The 19,017-nt window shown below is 42.8% G+C and overlaps 1 protein-coding gene across 1 annotated transcript in view; it reads left to right on the top strand.

Moving 5' to 3' along the window:
• The first annotated feature begins 5,790 nt into the window (after positions 1 to 5,790).
• Agps (alkylglycerone phosphate synthase) overlaps positions 5,791 to 19,017 on the top strand; it is a 97,617-nt gene continuing 84,390 nt past the window's right edge. Inside the window, exon 1 of the mRNA XM_034494389.2 lies at positions 5,791 to 6,121. Coding sequence (XP_034350280.1) covers positions 5,826 to 6,121 — 296 coding nt within the window. The 5' untranslated portion in view covers positions 5,791 to 5,825. The remainder of the gene's footprint in view (positions 6,122 to 19,017) is intronic.

Here is a 19,017-nt window from a genome sequence, read left to right on the forward strand (position 1 = left end):
ACACCCACATAGGTACTGAACAGAAATTTGTATATTCTCCTAGAGACATAAACAAGTATATTCACAATAATTTTAGTAGTATCAAACTGGAAGCACCTCACATACCCATTAGTTATAGAACCAATATAGGCATGCAATCATATAACCAATTGCATTGAAACAAAAGCAAAAGAAAGCCAGGTGAAAGATGCATGCCTGGTTGGTAAACATCATAAAGAACACCAAGGGGATGCTTATCATAGACCTCAGGACAGTGGCTACCTTGCCAAGTAGGTGGGTGAAGTAAGCAGAGAGTCCATAGGAAGACTTTCTGGTTCGCTAGTAATGTTTCTTGACCTATGTAACAGTGCTTGGTTTGTGATAATTCATGCTTTCATTCTTTGTATTATATTTCACAATATAAAAGGCACAAACTCCTCTCTTTCTATGTCTAGAGTTACTGAGCATCCCTGAAGACCAGTAAGGAAAATTAGCACAGAAAATAATTTGATATATGTTTTAGAAGTTAATCTTACTAGAATGTTTTTGTGCCTTCACTTAAAGGAAACTCGATAATACAAGGAGAGGGTCTCTACTTCCTCCATGCATCAGGGTCTGCCATCGTCTCTGCATGTGTAGGTTTCTCTCTATTGCATTCCACATTATCACTGAGGCTGGATATTCCAGGACCCAAAGGAGTGGGTTCACTGAGATGGCTTTCCTAAATGTGAGGCTTTGTTTTCTGTGGTATCAGAAGCATCTCAGTGGATCAGGCTTCATGTGAAACATACACTCTTCTTCGAAGCATGAAATGAATTTCAGGTTACTATGTCTGTAAGGGGATTTTGTAGTGGGAACTCATCATTGAGGTCACCTGTGTTCCCAGTGTCACAGTCTCCACATAGATCCTGAGTCTTAGCTAATCTGATTATGCCAAACAGGTTTCTGAGCTACCAGTTCAAATACTCTTGTGTGTCACAGTCCTTCGTAGTAAATTAGGCACATAACAGGTTCCACTCGTAGTTGACTACCTACATGTTTTCATTAGTGTATACATGTTAAGTGGTTTTTCTACTGGCTCATAAATTTAGTTACATCAAGGTTTTAATCATCCAGGATAAAGATTGTATTCCTCTACTGATGTTAAATAATTTATAAATGTGGCCAGAGTTGACAAATTGAGGTACGTCAAGACTTCAATTTGAACAAGAATAAACTTTATTTTCTGTGAAAGCATGCTGGTAGTACCACGATGAACGTTTCCAGTCAGGTCATAACAGTCAGGTCATCTGAAAACGGATCTGAGGACACTGCGGCTCACAGAATATTTCAGTAAAACACACGGTTGTAAGCAGACATGTGAGGTGGTATGTCAGTGTTACTCCAGTAACACTTGGGCAGGCTTGTGAGAAATGCTAAGTTGTCAAACACCTCAGATATCCTAAAGCAATTTACTGCTCCTCTTGTCCCTTTTTGTCACTCCTGGTCTGATGAAAATGTCAATGGCTTCTCCTGTGTTGCACAGTAGTTTCAGAAGTGTCAGTAAACAGATTTCTTTTCAAGCGTTTCAGGGACTCCAGAAGTGGCCTGGATAGCTGAGCTTCCCCTCACAATGGAGATGTAACACTGACCTCCATCATCTTCTCAGCTGCAGCCTTGTAGCTGCCACGCAGTCCTTTTGCAGTCGTCAAGTAACTTTTGAAAAGTCTCAGCTCTTTCACAGAGCCTTGTTTAAGAGGAAATGGCTCTGGGCTGACAAGGTGATGGCTTAACAGGGAAGAGGCTTGCCTTCAAACCTGAAGACCTGGGTTTGATTCCTGGACCCCCGTGGCAGAAGGAGAAAACCAACACCCACAAGTTGTCCCAGATTGCCACAGGAGTACACACACAATAAAATATAATAAACTTTTTTTTTAGGGTAAAGAAATGATTTCTCAGAAAGGTGGTAACTTCCTTGGGGCTAGAATTCTCCCTACAACTCAGATTCTTCCCATTCTCTGGACATCTTCCAAGGGCACTGTATATGACAGAAGTGTTGCATAATGATTAGAAGCAAGGTGGCTCACACAGGTCTATGTGGTCTTCAGTGTGCCGGAATGTGGATTGATTCGTCTACACCTTTACATATAGCACATGGGGGTTAATACACGCGTCCAGCAATAGGTCAGTATGCGAAAACACAAATGTCTTCCAGACACACTTGACTGTAGTAGAGGGAAGGTAGGGCTCATATATCTTGGCACAATAACATTAGCTTCCTGTGACTGTACTATCCAATGTGGTTGCCATGAGGCACAGGAGGTGGAGGACAGAGAATTGGGAGTTGCAGATCATCCTTGACTACACAGCAAGTTGGAGGCCAGTCTGGGCTACACAAGAACCTGTCTAGACAAAACAAAACAACCCCCCCCCAACCCATCTACACTCCCATAAATCTTCATTGGTTTCAGCCATACTAATCACACTTTAAGCGTTGGTACCAGCGATTTAGTTGTCAAGGATCGGACAGAACAGCTATAGAGTACTTCCACCACTGTGGAAGTACTGTTAGGGGCACCCTCTCCAGAGGCACCCCCAACCCCAGCTTTCAGACAGCTGGAAAGCTCAAGCCTTGAGGGCAGAAGAGCTGCAAATAGGCCCCAAAGAAACAAAACACCCCCATCTAAGCCAAATTCCCTAGATGAAGGAAGCACTAGGCCAGTAACTGGGAACAGACAGGAGCAGATTTTCTACGTTCCTGTTCCCCGCTGCAGAGACAGGGGAGGGGATCCGGCAGATTTGACAGTGAACTTTTAGAAACTTTTGGTTGGCCCAGGGTTCTTCTCTTTTCTCACCAGGTTTGACAGCTCTTCCCTGATTGGTTTCATTTTCTCATCTTATTTGCAAACCCAAATTCTGCCAATCGGAATCTAGTCGGTACCCTCTAATTTCAGGCTAAAGCCCACAGAAGGTAGAGACTCTTGTTCTTTTCAGGGGAAGAGGCCCGAATGAAGACTTCAGGATCCAGTTCCCAGGCAGCTCACTCAGCAGAGAAGAAAGACTACCTTGAAGAGTCACTGGATATGTTAGTCCCTGGCACTCAAGGCTTCTGCCCAGGCCAGACAGCATAGTCCGGTCTGGCCCCAGGACTCAACCACTGGCTACAGGAAGTAGGGGTTTGGGGAGACTCATTCATCCTCAGCCTCTGAGACACTGCAGCTGCAGACAGGAATTTACTCAAACAGCTGCTTCCAGCCTCCAAAAGTTCCCAGTAGAGGTGGCACGGGCTTTTAATTCTAACACTGTAGTAGAGGCAGAGGCAGGTGGATCTTGTAAACTGGAGGACATCCTCATCTCATCCTGAGTTGTAGGTCAGCCAAGGCTAACTCCTCAAGCCAAAGCAAGCAAGCAAGCAAGCAAGCAAGCAAGCAAGCAAGCAAGCAAGCAAAAATCAAACAAAAACTCCAAACCAACCACAGAATATTCTTGGAGCTTCCAGGGCTCCCAGACAGCTTCCTACTGCGGACAAGAGTTCAAACCTATTTTATTTAAATCCTACGTGGTAATATTCAAGTTGTTTTATCTTGTTTGAAGTTGTTAATCATGAATTGATAATAAAGAACCTCCTGTTTACTCTTTGATGTCTGTGGGTTCCACCCTTGGATGAGGGTGACCAAGAACCAGGCTGAAGACAAGATGGTCTCCACTGACCACCACAGCACTATTGTAGGAGGAAACCAAAGATGAACTATGAACTGGACCATTTTCATCCGTGGCTCTAGCCCTTTTCCCTAGATTCAAAAATTCGAGCTCCTTATAAACTGAGTGTAAGTCTCGGTTATGATATGATTTCTGCCTTCACGAAGTCTTTGGCCTTTTTGGAGGAAGAGAAACATGTAAATAAAAATGAGATGAAGACATGTGTCATAAATGAAGAACAGACAAATGCTTAGGGAAATAATGCACTCAGAGAGAAAAGCGTGGGTGAAGTGCCAGCTGCACAGAGGCAAAAAGGCAGTGAAAGAAACTGAGGTTGGTGGAACAAAATGGCCGTGAGGCTACGGGAACAAGGAAGCACGGAAGGAGGCAGAGGAGGACAGAGTTTCACTTAAGGAAGTACAGGTGAATGAATATGCTCTTGCAAGAGCAAAGATAATCTCCATCAGAGGCTGCAGAACACCGAGACTCAGTAACTGATAAGTCTACACCAACGCTGTTAGTTTTCTCTGCAGCAACGTCACTGGTGACATCTGAGTTTGTTGGACGAAGATAATGGGAGTAAAATATGAGGAAGTGGGAGCAATGTCTGGATGAATGGAGGGGACCGCAGTTAGGAAAAACCCTTAGCTCATTTAATCCTGGGGTTGAGTCACCTCCAGCCTCTCTGGTGACTTTTATCAAGCTAATAGATATGACTGTGCCTTTTCAGCTTGTGCAAGACAAAATGGTCATCATGATTATACGCACGGTACCGGAAGGGGAACTGAGGTTTAATTTTTATTTTTTAAGTAAGACGCTATTTCTCTAGCAGAGAATGATGTCAAAGGATCTCTTTCTTCTGTTATCAAATGTTCAGGAATGTATATCTGCTTTCTTTGTCATCTACCCAGTCACACCCAGCAGGAGCAGATTTGCCCTGGTGGAAGAAAACAGGGCTCGTGAATGTAAAAGTCAGAAGAAGGACAGAGGAAATTCAATGGAGACCTTAGGTAGTTCCACAAAATAGATGTTACTAAGCCTTTGTAGCTTTTTATATCATCTGAAAATCAAGTATAAAAAGATGCTAAGCCACCCAAATAGAGTGTCTTCATCAAACCCCTTCAGGTCTCAGGGATCTACACAGAAGAGGGGGCAGATTGTAAGAGCCAGAGGTGATGGATGTCTCCAAAGAAAGTGTCTTCTGGATACAACAGAACTAGTTCCCATACAGATTCACAGAAACTGTGACAACATGCACAGGACCTACAGAGGATCAAGCCAGATGCAGTCCTAGAGCTGAGAGGGTGAAGTGGACACAGCATCCCACCTTTAACCGAAGAGCTATCTGAAACTGGTACCAAAGAAAATTACTTTTCTCCAGTGGAGACTCACTAGGTATATTAACCACATTTCAGGGTAGGCCCCATGCCTAGGAGTAGTTGGCTAACACAAAACAAACTCAATGGTATTTTTGCAGACAACACCTTTTCAAAACAAACAAACAAATAAACCTCAAGAAACAGTCATTAGCTTGAAGGCTGTATAAAAAACACACTTCAGGGTGGGCAAGATGGCTCGGTAGGTAAAGGTACTTGCCACGAAGTTTGACAACCCGAGAGTTTGATGCCCTGGATCCACGTGGTGGAGAAGGAGACTACTGGAAGTTGTCCTCTGACTGCCACTTGAGTGTTGAGCACACTGCTAGACACTAAGTAGGTGATGAGAAACGAGACTGAAGGGGCGCTGGTTCTATCGCTTAAAGAACTGGTTTTGACCTAGCAGGTAGGATTGTTTACCAGGCTTGGCTCCCTTGCCAGAACAGCAGCATCACCAGCCCACTATTCAGGCTCCTAGGCATATGTTCCAGAAAGTAGCCTCCGGGTGCTCGGGCCACATCCAGGACGCCACACCCATAGGTTTGGCAACTGCGGGTGTGCTGTGTAATTTGGCTCACCGCCTGCCCCTTTGGGCCAATCCTGGCTCCGTTAGGACTCACCTGCTTTGCAGGTACCCCAAACCGAGGCGTGGTGAGGCACGGCGGCGGGAGGGGCCGAGGCGGGGAGGGGCGGGGCGAGGCTGCTGTGGGCGGGGACAGAGCCGGTTGAAGCTCCAGGCGCAAGGCCCCTGCCGCCAATCGCCGCAGTGACTGCCGGGATGCGCCGCAGCGAATGGTCGCGCGGGGCGCCGCTCTGAGTGACCTTTCACCCGCGCCCAGCGGCCTCGGGCGGCAGCACAAGGCGGAAGCCATGGCGGAGGCGGCGGGCGAGGCGGGCGCGAGCGAGCGGGACCCAGACGCGGGACGCGCGCGCCGGCGGCTGCGGGTTCTGTCGGGCCATCTGCTGGGCCGGCCCCAGGAGGTTCCGAGTACCAATGAGTGCAAAGCGCGGAGAGCCGCGTCGGCGGCCGGGGCGTCGCCCGCCGCCACTCCCGCCGCGCCAGAGTCGGGCACCATCCCCAAGAAGCGGTGAGTAGCGGCCCGGGAAGGAGCTGGCGGCGGGAGGCCACGCGCGGCCTGGGCTGAGGGAGAGGAGAGCACGGGAGTGGGCAGGGAGTTGACACGGTGGGCGGAAGGCATTCCGGTCCCTGCGAGTACATCTGCTTGCGGACTGGGAGTGGACCAGGCACACAGACTCTGTTGGGAAGGGGCGGGATGGCTTGCCCGGATTTTGGTCTCTTTTTGAAGGAAACACATTTCATGACCTCGTGTGGAGAAAGGTTTAAGCGGATCCCCTCTCTTGTTTTTTTTTTTTTTTTTTTATGCTAGAAACTCATTCTCTGTCTTGGAACGGGTAGCAGGAGGGTTCTTAATCGAGGAGGAGGTTTAAATTTGCACGAGATAATCAGATTTCTGCTAATTCTCCAAAGCCTGGGTGCGGGCAGGTGGGGTGAGGATCCATGGTAACTTGGGGAAAGGTGTTGAATGGTTTCTGTAGGGTAGGTTACCACTTCTTTGTGGTCATGGGTTCTGACTTTAAGGGAGGAAACCAGTGAGTGAGTGAGTAAGATGCAGTAGACTGCAAGCGTTAGTAGTGACTTAAGACTTTGGTATTCTTGCTACTGATCTTTTAAGAAGCTAAAAGACAGGAGTCTGAATGAGGAATGTTTGTAAAATCTTACGACCATTGGAGAAGAATCTCTATCTCTGATGAAAGCTGTCGAGAGATGGTGTTTTCTGAGATGATCAGTTTGGAAGAAGTTGGAGAATGAAAAAAAAAAAGATTTTTTTTTGCTAACTTGAATGTGTACTTTCAAAGTGCTGGAGATGGGTGCTAAATCCATTACTTCTGAGTTCCTAAGCTATTAGGTAGATGCAGTAGTCTCCCATTTTACCGATGAAGAGATTAGAAAAAAGATTAGGAAGTGTGCTGCAGGTAGCAGGTAACTGTGTTACAGTTTGCACATCAAAAGCAAATCAAATGGACTGCTTCATTAATTCAACCCATATAAGTCCTTACTACATACACACTGTGCCAGAACTGTAGGGATTTTGAAATGTGCTATTCACTATAGGGCACTAAAGTAATAATTCAGTATAATTGAAACTCATGGTCACTTAACCCTAGTTTTGAGTATATGTATTTGTTAGGATAAAGGCTTTTCTGAGCCAGGATTTTTTGTGTAAATCTTGAGGTTTGTAATGAAAACAGCCTACTGGAGGGGAAGAATGTTCATGGCAGACAAACAGAATGGTCACAGGTAAAGAAAGTGGCGGACTAGAGAACTGCCAGACGGACGCAGGTGTGGTAGAGCTGAGAGAATGACAAGGGACGAGGGAGGGCTCTCGAGGGAAAATTGTTTCAGGGGATATAGACAGAAAGAACATCAGATTTACTTTTCAGAAAGTACACACTAGAATAGAAATGACTTGGTTGGCACTGTAATGGCTGGAAACAGACCTAGGTTTGAATTCCATCAGGCCTTTTTACCCTATAAGCTTTCTGTCCCCTCATTTTAAGAAGAATGTAGAGCTGGATGTGGTGGGTGGTGTACACCTTTAATCCCAGCACTTGGGAGGTAGAGGCTGAAGACCCTGTCTCAGAAAGCGGTAACAGAACCAAACAAAACCAAACAAACAAAGAACTAATCCCTGCTTTGCATTTTTGCTTTGACAACAGAAAAATGCAGCTGAAAGATGTTCAGTGTACTGTCTGTTACACAAGCTCTGAGCAAATAGCTGTAGTTGCTTGTGTCTGCAGACAGACAGTGGTTAGGAATCTCTTATCTTTAATGCATAATGCTGGAACTTTGGATTAAGGCATGCCATTTTAAGAATATGAGGAGGTACGTTTTCCAGAATTTGGTTACTTGGTGATAGGAGAGGATAAAATTGAGAGTCACTTATATCCTCTGGTTTCACTGATGTTATATTAGCTGTTATGGGGTTTAAGATTTTTCATTTTTCCCAATGGCTTCATACACATGGCTATTTTCTCATTTGCATGCATTCCTGTGATTAAACATCTATATGTGCACCTACATTATTAAATTAAGTAGTCAGGGCAGGTTTCCTTAAGGTTGGATTTAGTGGCTTTGCCTTCAGCATTTAGAGAAGAAATAGCAATGCTCTGATGGAGTAAGTAAGACTACTTTTTTTTTTTTTTTTTTTTTTTGAGGCAGGGTTTCTCTGTGTTGCCCTGGCTGCCCCGTAACTAGCTTTGTAGACTAGGTTCACTTTGAACTCAGAGATCCACATGCATCTACCTCCTGAGTGCTGGGATTAAAAGTGTGTGCTACCACTGCCAGGCTGGGTAAGACTTCTTAAGGCTGTGAGGGGAACTGCTTTAAGTAGGGGTGGTCCTTGCAATGGGTGTCAAAGACTGAAGTTGTTGGTAGCCTGGGGACAACTACAGCCCACTTATGGCATAGGGTGAAAGTGGGAGGAAGCTCAGGGTTAGTTTTGTAGTGGTAACATCTACACTGTAGAACTGCTCTGAAGTTTAATCAAAATGCTTGTATGTAATTCAGTGTGATTAATACGCTACTACCATGTATTAAGGGAAACATAAAACCATGTGTTGGATGAAGCATCAGAAGCTTTCTCAGAGTGTGATCATTCTACTTGATTATTGTTAGTTGGGTGTGGGGAGCCGACAGAAGGCGGCTATCATCCTTGCAGCCATCTTGAGCCATATACCCTGACAAGAGATTTGATTACAATAGTCTGCAACAGCTGAGCACACTCTGATACCATCTTGCTTTAGATACCCAGGATCTTCCCTTGGGTGTGTGAGACTTAAAGCTGTGATTTAGAGCCGAGACTTAAGGGCGTGACTTAGAGATCAGATGTAGAGACGAGACCTAAGGACATGACTTAAAGGTGTGACTTAGAGGCATGGCTTAGAAGTGAGACATATAAAAGGGGAGAGGCAGACAGAAGAGTTGAGTTCAACTTGGAACTATGAATTAGGTTAGAGAGTACAACTTGGAGTAGGAATTAGGCATTGAGAAAGAAGACACTTGGACTAGAGAACTCGGAAGAAGAATTATTAGATATTAGGCACTTAGCATTTGGAAGAAGTAACTTGGAGCTTGGAGGCACTAGGGACTAGAACTAGGGACTAGGAACTCAAGACTTAGGACTTGAAGAGAAGAAGAGAGACTGAAGAATAAATGGGATTGAATCACACTCTGTCTGGTCTCCATTCTTCGAGTCCGTCCTCTCTTTCTCTCTCTTGCTGAACCCCGACTCGCAGACTGAAGCAGCTTGGGGCAGTGCAGGCTCTAACAACTTAGCCTCCAAGGCTTTTGGCAGTGCGGGTTCAAACATTAGTAGAGCGGTCCACAACATTTTGGCCCCCAAACGTGGGGCAGAGAGGTTCTCAACAGTTGGGAAACCCAAATTTTTCCTATTTATGCTACTTAGCTGGGTCTTAACATCTACAGCAGTAAGAACTGAGCCTAAAGGGAAGGCACATTTTGGATCAAGGAAGAACTGAGGTACATATCCAGCAAGGTTGATTATAGCTGTGTTCAGTGATTTTGGAATCTTTTGGTGGTTTGCATGTTACTCCTCTTCATTACTCTGGGTAGGTGGTATTGGTTATTGTCTTAGTCAGGGTTCTATTTCTGCACAAAACATCATGACCAAGAAGCAAGTTGGGAAGGAAAGGGTTTATTCAGCTTACACTTTCACATTGCTGTTCATCACAAAAGGAAGTCAGGACTGGAACTCAAGCAGGTAAGGAAGCAGGAGCTGATGCTTGTATTTATTTTATTTAACATCCCATGGAGGGATGTTACTTACTGGCTTGCTTCCCCTGGCTTGCTCAGCTTGCTTTCTTATAGAACCCAGGACTACCAGCCCAGGGATGGTAACAACCAAAATGGGGTGGACCCTCGCCCCTTGATCACTAATTGAGAAAATGCCTTACAGCCGGATCTCATGGAGGTATTTCCTCAAGGGAGGCTCCTTTCTCTGTGATAACTCTAGCTTGGGTCAAGTTGACACACAAAACCAGCCAGTACAGTTATCACTGTTTTTTCTCATGACTGCATATATGTAAATTTATCATAAGCTTGAAGTAGTGATTTCTTAACATGCCATGCTTTCATTCCTCTTACAGAGTAGTCATGCATATGTTTGTTTAGTGAATATTTGCAGATAAATTGCTTTATGACAAGGGCTGTACTAGGGTGATGGTAAAACCCTTTAGGAACTCACATTTTAGGAAGAGAGGCTACAATACAAGTTCCAGTAATTTAATGAGTGCCAGTGTAGGTGCAGGTATGGATACAGCACAATGGAAAGAAAGAGTGGCATACTTTCTGGGGTTAGATGCTTCCTGAGAAAGATTTGAAAAACACTGTTGATACTTTAATGGACAGATAGAGTAATGAGGAAAGTTTGTTGTGTCACAGCATGGAGCCATGGACGTATAAGTTGTAATTAGGTGACAGTTGAGTGTTGGCAGAGATGGGAGTAGATGACAGAGGCGATGGTAGGCCTTGAGGGCTTTGGCTTATAGATAATCAGTCCATCAATTCATGGATGTAGCATGCAGCATTGCAGAAAGCTGTGCCCTTATGGAACTTGGATTCTAGTTGGAGTAGAGACAGTGGACAAGTAATGATAGCACATGAGTTGGTGAAAGACCGTGTAGATGCTGGTGAGTGGAGGAGCCTGCACCATAAGCTGGGCAGGGACTGCTTGGACTGAGAATAGCCAGTAGTTGTTGCCACTAAGACTGAGGTGCAGTAAGGACATGGCACCATGCAAGCAAGGCAAGGGCTCCATTCCTTAGTTAGAGCCCCAGCCTACATATGTCATTCTTTAAAAATGTATTATTTAAGAGCATGGGAGGCAGCTTAGTTGGTAAAAGGTGTGCCCACAAGGATGAAGACATGTGTTTGAGCCACAATATCCACGTAAAAATCATGTCTATTGCCAGGGAGGTGGAGACAGGTGGCTCCCAGTAGCTTTCTGGCCAGAAAGCCTAACCTGTTTGAGTTCCAGGCCAAAGAGAGATCCTGTCTCAGGGGGAAAAAAAAAAACTGAACAGTTCCGAAAGGCCAGCCTTGGAGGTACTATTTAGCATATGTCACAACTTTGGTAAATGTTCTTTAGAAGAGAGAAAGCTGAGTTGATTTCTTGCAAATGTTTTTTAGGAAAGCAGCCCATAGCTTCATTGCTATAGCAAACGTTATTTGTACAAGAGACTTATGACAATATTTTTTGGAAAGATTGAAGCTTATTTTGGTAGCTATACCAAAAGAAGTAGTATGGTATGAGTTCTTAGCTGGGAATTCTAGTGATGGTGCTAATAGGAACTTTAAGTTGAGTTTGTTAACATCCAAGCGCCATTCTAAAGCATGTGTACATTATGTTACAGTACCTCATTTACAGCTCTGGAAAAACGGTGGTAGTATATGTCACAGACGAGGAAGTAGAAGCTCAGCTAATTTTGTTGGTCTGGTGATAGGCAGCTGTGAAATGAATGAGCTGGTGTTTCAGCTCTGGCCTCATCCCTAGAGCTCATTTCCAATGCTGTTTCCCTGTTGTTACACTATGGTATTTGTTCCTGGGGTAAAGTTGTCAGGTTGCTTTCCTTGTATGCTAACCTTAAAACCATTTGTTATAATAATAGTTGAGTACTGTGTCTTGTTTTTAATGTTAGTTATGTTGTATTATTGATAGATTAGAAATATTCCATCCAAGTGAAATTCAAAATTTAGGAAACCATAAAGTATGGTTTAAAAAGATAGGCTAGCTGCTTATAAGTTAATGAGTTTTGTTGCTCCTTTATGGGAGAAGACAGTGTTGGTAATAAAAGAGAACAGGGAATGTGGGAGAACCAAGATTAGACAAGAAGAGGAGGGGTCTTACAGGGTTTACTGCTTGGTTTAGACTGTTTGAAGTAAGAAACCTTGATATATTAATCTTTGGTTTGCACAGTGACATAAACCAGGCCTTCTCCAAATGTTCCTCATGTCCAGAGATTATTGTGGGGCCTTCTACCCCAAGTTCACTTAGTAAGGAATATCTGGGAGGAAATTCAGATATCTGCTTTTAGGCCACAGAGAAATATAATGCTGTTGTAGTCCCATGAGATACTTTATAGAACTTTAAAAGCATATTAATCTTTTATTTTCTTATAATTGAAAAGATTTCTGCTATTTGTGTGATTAGTATGTTAATTTCAACCCTAAATTAAATCAGAGGATCTGGAGTGGAGTCCACCCTTGAACAGCATAGTAACTGCTTTCTGTCTTCTCTTTATTTGTTGGATTTTACAGAATAATGTCTTTCCCAAAGTGTGAGTCTAGAATCAGCTGAGTGATGGTACAGTAGGACACACCAGAAATGAAAATGTTGGTTGGGGAAGTTGTTCATAAGAGCATTTACTGCTCTTGTCACGGACCTGAGTTTGGTCTCCACCACCCTCATGGTGGTTCATAACTATCTTTTACAACTCAAGTTTAAGGGGATTTTACATCGTCTTCTGGCTTCTGAGAGCACCAGGCAGGCATGTAGTACACATAATAAACTCAGGCAAAACACTAATATACATAAAACAGAAATTTAAAAAAAGAAGTGAAATGTCATCTATTATAGATAGAACATGGCTAATGTTTACCCTGAATTAGATGGATTATGTAATAGGCAGTGTTAGACTTCAGGCTTCCTCTGTGGGGAGATAGCTCTAGGGAGCTAACATGAGAGAGTATTTTAAAGAGAGAAAAGATTAACCCAGGTGCTTGGTGCTTTCATTGAGTATTTTGATCACCTCTGTCCTGAGAAAGAGTGAGCATGAGACTTGGGGACAGACCTCCATCCTTGGGTTGAAGTCTTCTAGTATTAGAAACAGGAGCTGTGGAATGGGAGTATGGCTGAAATACTTCTGAAGAAATCAGAGAAACAGGTTAAAGAAGCTACCTAGAACCTGAACAACATTTTTTACTTTTTGTTACCATGTGTTGCTATTACCATTGCTACTGCAGTACATCACACAGAACCTTTGACAGGGCAGCTGTCACTATGGAGAATCTGTCTCCATCAGTCCTTTTATGCCGTTTCTCATTCTTTGATACCACGATGTACTGTAGTTACATACCATACATTCTATAACTGATCATCCTTCTTTGATGTTTGTTTTCCTTCAATTGCAATGCGTATTATTTGGTATTGCACAGGTAATGTGGGAATGGTATATGGATCAAAAACTTATTTGAATTGTTCTAAATATACACATGTATATGTGTGTTCATGTGTGTGTATGCCTGTGTGTACACATACACAGAAGGCCTGGTGTTGATATTGGTATTTTTCTTGATTGTTTCATACTTTATTTAAAAAATTTTAATAATTTGTACATGTGTGTCTGAGTGGGGGTTTGTGCTCATGAGTACAGTGTCTGGGGAGGCCAGAAGAGGTTATCTCTGGCCCAGAAGAGGGTTCCCTGGAACTGATGTTAAGTGGCATTTGTGAACTACCTGACATAGATGCTTGGAATCGAACTTGGGTGATCCACAAGTGAAGTACAGACTTAACTGCTGAGCCATCTCTGCAGCCTGATCTTTCCTTTTTAAAAAGGTGAATTGACTTTTTAATTATATGTGTAGGTCTACAGCCCTACACTTCTTTTTTAAACAGGCCAGGAGAGCACATTGGAGTGTGGGTTCTGGGAACTGAACCTAGGTCCTTTGCAAGAGCATCAAGTGCTTTTAGCTACTACTGAGCCGTATCCCAGTCCCTACTTTAGTTAATGAGATAGGGCCTCTCACTGAACCCGGATCTTGCCAATTCCTGTATTTTAACTACCTAACTTAGTTATGGAGTCCTCTGATTTTGTGCCCTAAGTGCTGTGATTACAGGTCTGTCTTGCTTTCTCAACTCTTTTATGTGGGTTCTGGGGATCCAAACTCCAATCCTTACTCTTGTACAGCAAGCACTTTTATCCACTGAACTAGCTTCCCAACCTGGTGTCCACTTTGTGTGTGTGTTTGTGGGTTTGTGTATGTGTGTGTGTACGCGCAAATGTGGAGGTCAGAGGTCACTGTCAAGTATCTTCTTCAGTCATTCTTTTGCCTACTTTATTTTTTCAGACAGAGTTTCTTGTGGAAGCTTACTGGTTCTCGGACACCCAGTAAGGTAGGGCAGCATGCCCCAGGATTCTTCTGTGCCACCCTTCTCGTGCTGGGATCACACATACATACCACTGTGTCTCATTTTTTATGTGATTCAAAGGATCCAAGCTCAGGTCCTCACACTTGAACAGCAAATGCTTTACTGATGGAGGCTGTAATTGTTGATTGTTGAAAAGCATCCCATTGTGTCGAAGTTAGGGTTTTATTGTTGTGAACAGACACCATGACCAAGGACAACATTTAATTGGGACTGGCTTACAGGTTGAGAGGTCCTTTATCATCAAGGCAGGTGCATGGCAACATCTAGGCAGGCATGGTACAGGAGGAGCTGAGAGTTCATCTGAAGGCTGCTAGGAGAAGACTGGCTCCCAGGTGGTTAGGAAGAGGGTCTCATTGACCACTCCCACAGTTACACACTTCCTCCAACAAGGCCACACCTCCTAATAGTGCCACTTCTTAGGACAAGCGTATTTAAACCACCACATATTGTGTGTCTATTACTATAGTTTGTCAACTTTGTTATTAATGAGCATTTGAATAATTGTTACTTTTTATTTTGGTTGTTTTAATATGAGGTTTCTAGCAGTGAATGTTCTGTATGTATTACTAGAAAAGAAGAGGCTAAACTGATTAGTTTCATATTTAGTGAGTTTGGTTTTCAGTGTTTACTATGTAGTATATTTACAGTGTATATAGTCTCCTTAACCATGCCAGTTATTTGAGAGATTAACTTTCCTTCTCCCTCTTGCTCTGAGCCCATGTCCCATCCCCATCCCCACCCCATTCCCCCTCCCCACTTGTTCTGGGCCCTACTCCGGGCCCTGCTCGCTCTGGCCCAAAGTACAGTGTAGCTGTCTTCAGACACCCATATGCCAGCATCAGATCTCATTATGGATAGTGGTGAGCCACCATGTGGTTGCTGGGATTTAAACTCATGACCTCTTGAAGAGCAGTTGGTGCTCTTAACTGCTGAGCCATCTCACCAGCTTGAGAGATTAATTTTTTTATTCGATATTTTAATTATTTACATTTCAGATATTACCCCCTTTCCCCATTCCCCCTCCCCACTAATCCCCTATCCCATCCCTCCCCTTTTTTTGCTTTTATACTGTTTAAATTACATGCACGTATTAAGGTCAGTTTTAGGTTGAGGAACTAGCAATACAATAGATGCAAATTAGTCAGGGAACAAGCAAGACAATAAACCTAGATAGTCAAAGAGAGATTAACTTTTAACCAGACTAAATCATTCTTGTAAACTGATTGAGTAGGAATTTAAGAAGGATTCATTGTGTGTGTGTGTATACATGTGCATGTGTGTGTACTACAGATGTGTGTGCGTGCACATGCACCTGCTAGAGTGCGCATGTGGAAGTCAGAGGACAACTTTGTGAAGTTGATCCTCCTCTGAATTTACATGACTTTAAGAATTGAACTCAGGTCCCAGGCTTGTGACAAGTAAGCATCATTCTCTGAGACAGGAACATTAAAATGCTTTCAGTGTTGATGTATTTGTGAACTTAAAAGATTTTAACTAAGAGCACAAATCTAAATCTGTTTCCCACTTACACATTTAATTTTGAGTTACAAGCAAGTCATTATTGGCCAGAGTCTTAAGTTTCATAAACATATAAAAGATCAGGTTTTATATTGTTTTCTTAAAATAAGACTTAGCATCTTCCTTTGATTCTCAACCATTTTTATCGTTAAGGTTGAATTTTTAGTAGTTGATTGAGTGTACTTATTAAAGAAAATTTAGATTTCCAGTAACTCAGTAACTACTGATGAGTGTTCTGCTTCCTAGCTGTGATTTGCAGCTGTATCATGTCATTCACTGAACAAACTTCTGTGTGAGTACATATGATACATTGTTCTTGTATCATGCTTGAAGTTACTTACCAGGGGTTTTGGTCATATAGTTAGTTAGTTACTCAGTTAGAAATTGCATATTATCAAGTAGGCCGCACTTATGTTCTGAAACCTGGAGTAGAGCAATAAGAATTACCCAGTTCACAGACTTTACAGTTCCTGCTCAGATTACCCGGTTGGAATCTGCATTTCTTCTGAAGGGGCTTGAACTTTCCTAGAATTCAGCCTCAAAGCTATTAAAATACCACCTAGTTTGCCAAGCCTACTAAAGATTTTATATAATTGGTTTCTTCTTAATAAAAGGAAATCTAGTGTTTTGGTACTTGTATTGATTAGGATGATTGGTTTTAACCATTAATCTGAGTTAGATGAGAGTGGAAAAGATGAATTTATTGTTGGTTTTTATTATTGTGCATGTGTACACAGGGAATTGAAATCAGGCCCTTTTGTATGTGCTGCATCATGAACCATATCCCCAGTCCTCAGTTCATCCGTTTCAGCCTCATCCTCTTGCACTGTATTAGCTTTATCCAATCTTGTGGGGACTTTAAGGTGCTATCACTTCCAAGACTCATTTTAAAATTGGTAACTATTGGCTGATTCTAAGTGAATGAGTGCTTTGCTGGTTTCTCCAATTCTGCATACATGTGCTGTGTTTGGTTATTCCCAGAATGTCCTTGGTTTTTTTCTTACTTTTCATTATCTGGATGCTTAAATCCAATTTGTCTCTTTAACAGCATTGAGCTTCATCCCCACCTGTTATTCAGTCTGATAGATCAGGGACATTTCTTTAGCTGTGACTTAAAAGATCCTTGTCTTTACTGACAGCAACTCAAATAAAATTTTGATTTTTCTAATGTTGAGGCCTTGTCAGTGGTCTCTGTGTAGCTGGGTTTTCTTTTCTTTCTTCTTCTTTTTTTAAGTCTCTCTCTCTTAAATGATTTCTATTATGAGACCAGTCTTTGTTCAGGGAAACTGAGTGCTGCATGCTGGTGTTGTGTTAATTTCTTTTCTTTTTTTTCTTTTTTTTTAATTGGATATTATATTTACATTTCAAATTTTATCCCCTTACCCCATTCCCCCCACCACCCAAGGAACTCCTTATCCCATCCCCCCTCCTCCTGCTTCTATGAGGGTGTGCTCCCACCTACCCCCCACTCCCACCTCCCCACCCTCGAATTCCTCCCCACTCAGTGTTCAGCCTTCATGGGACCAAGAGTTAATTTCTATCATTGCACAAGTGATGGGCAGTCCATTGGAGCTTAATAGACAAATATGGTATAGAGAATGTAATAAATGTTATAATTACTGTGTACAGAGGGAGTCATAAATCCTTGAGGAAGATAGGAGAAGCATTTCAAAAGAGGCTTTTGGACTAGCTTCTTTGATTAGTAGTTCTTGAGGGGGAGAAGGGCATTTCAGAGAAGGGACACGGAGCAGGTATGAAGATAAGCAGACATAAAAGGGCATGATGTCCCAGAAGTTATTATAATTTTTTTGGTCTGGGAATACCTGTTAGGGAATAGCTGGAGAGTGAGCAGTTCTTTGAAGTTGTCGTTACTATTATTTTATGTGTATGGGTGTTTTACATGCATGTATATCTGTGTACCATGTGCAGGGTTCCTGCAGAGGCAAGTGTGAGCAGTTTTAAAGCAAAATGAGTTGTACTTTTGGTGGCAACATGACATGTAGAAAATAGTGTTTTACCCCTGTGCTTCCCATTGATGCTGCTGCCTATAGCTTTCCTGCATAGCTGTATACTTCAGTCATGTAGGCACAGAAATTCCTGTGCTTTCTACCTCTGCTTGGCTATTCAGTGTATATCATCTCTAGAGAACTGAAAGGTTACATGCACCATAGTGAAACCACCTACTCTCAGCTAGAAAGGAGGACTGTTTGCCTGCTGCCGTGTACTATTTGGTACTCACTGTGGCTGTAGTTAAGAGTGCTAGAAACAGATGAACCAGCCTTCTTAGTTTGCCATATGATTACCATACTTACAAACTTGATGTTTGAGAACCATGCAGTGGAGTAAAAACAAAAAAATCATGATGTTTAAGTTAAGTTTACCATTGTTGCCACTGTATGAAATGTTTGCAACACATACTGGACTTTGAGTAAACATTCTTGTGAGAGCCAAGTTCATTGATAAAATAAATATTTAAAAATATTTTGTACTTGTAAGCCTAACATGTATAAAACTAGGAGGTTGTATAATACGTAATATTTACTAAGATTTAGGTAAAAATTCCTTTGGGTAGCTCTCATTTCCTTTTCTTAAAACAGTTAGGCAGAAATCTGCGAGCCTCCCTGCTGGGATGCACATCTCCACTCCTTGTCACCCTTTCCCTTTCCACTCGGCCCTCATGTTGTCCCGTTCATTGCTCATCTCCACTGAGCCCACCTCTTTGCTGAGTGCAGTGGGCTTTTGTTTTCTTTCTCTCAGTGCTGATCTCTAGATTTGGAGAAGGTTGGTGAACAACTTGATTTTATAGCACTGAACTTAAGCATTGTGTTCCTTGTTTAGTAGATGATTCTTCTATTCTTGACTTCTGCTGCTGACACCTTAAGTACATAGTGCTTACTGTGTGTGGATGGCCCTGTTGGAGTATTCTAATAGTGCTTGTTCAGAAATGTGGATTCTGACTGCTCACTGCCAGAAATTCTAGTCATATGGTTGGGTTTAAGGTGGTGGCCAGAGCTGTGCAATTAAAATGAGTAATGTTTATACTGCTGATATGATTGAGTCCTTTAAACATACATTCTCTCTCTCTCCCTCTCCCCTCCCTCTTCCCCCCGTGTGTATGTGTGTGTGTAAGTGTATGAATGTGTAGAAGATATTGGGTGTCTTTATTGCTGTCTACTTTACTGCTTTGAGACAGGGTCTCCTAATCCCTTATTTCCACC

This window comes from Arvicanthis niloticus, chromosome 2 (assembly GCF_011762505.2).
Source record: "Arvicanthis niloticus isolate mArvNil1 chromosome 2, mArvNil1.pat.X, whole genome shotgun sequence".
NCBI lineage: Eukaryota > Metazoa > Chordata > Mammalia > Rodentia > Muridae > Arvicanthis > Arvicanthis niloticus.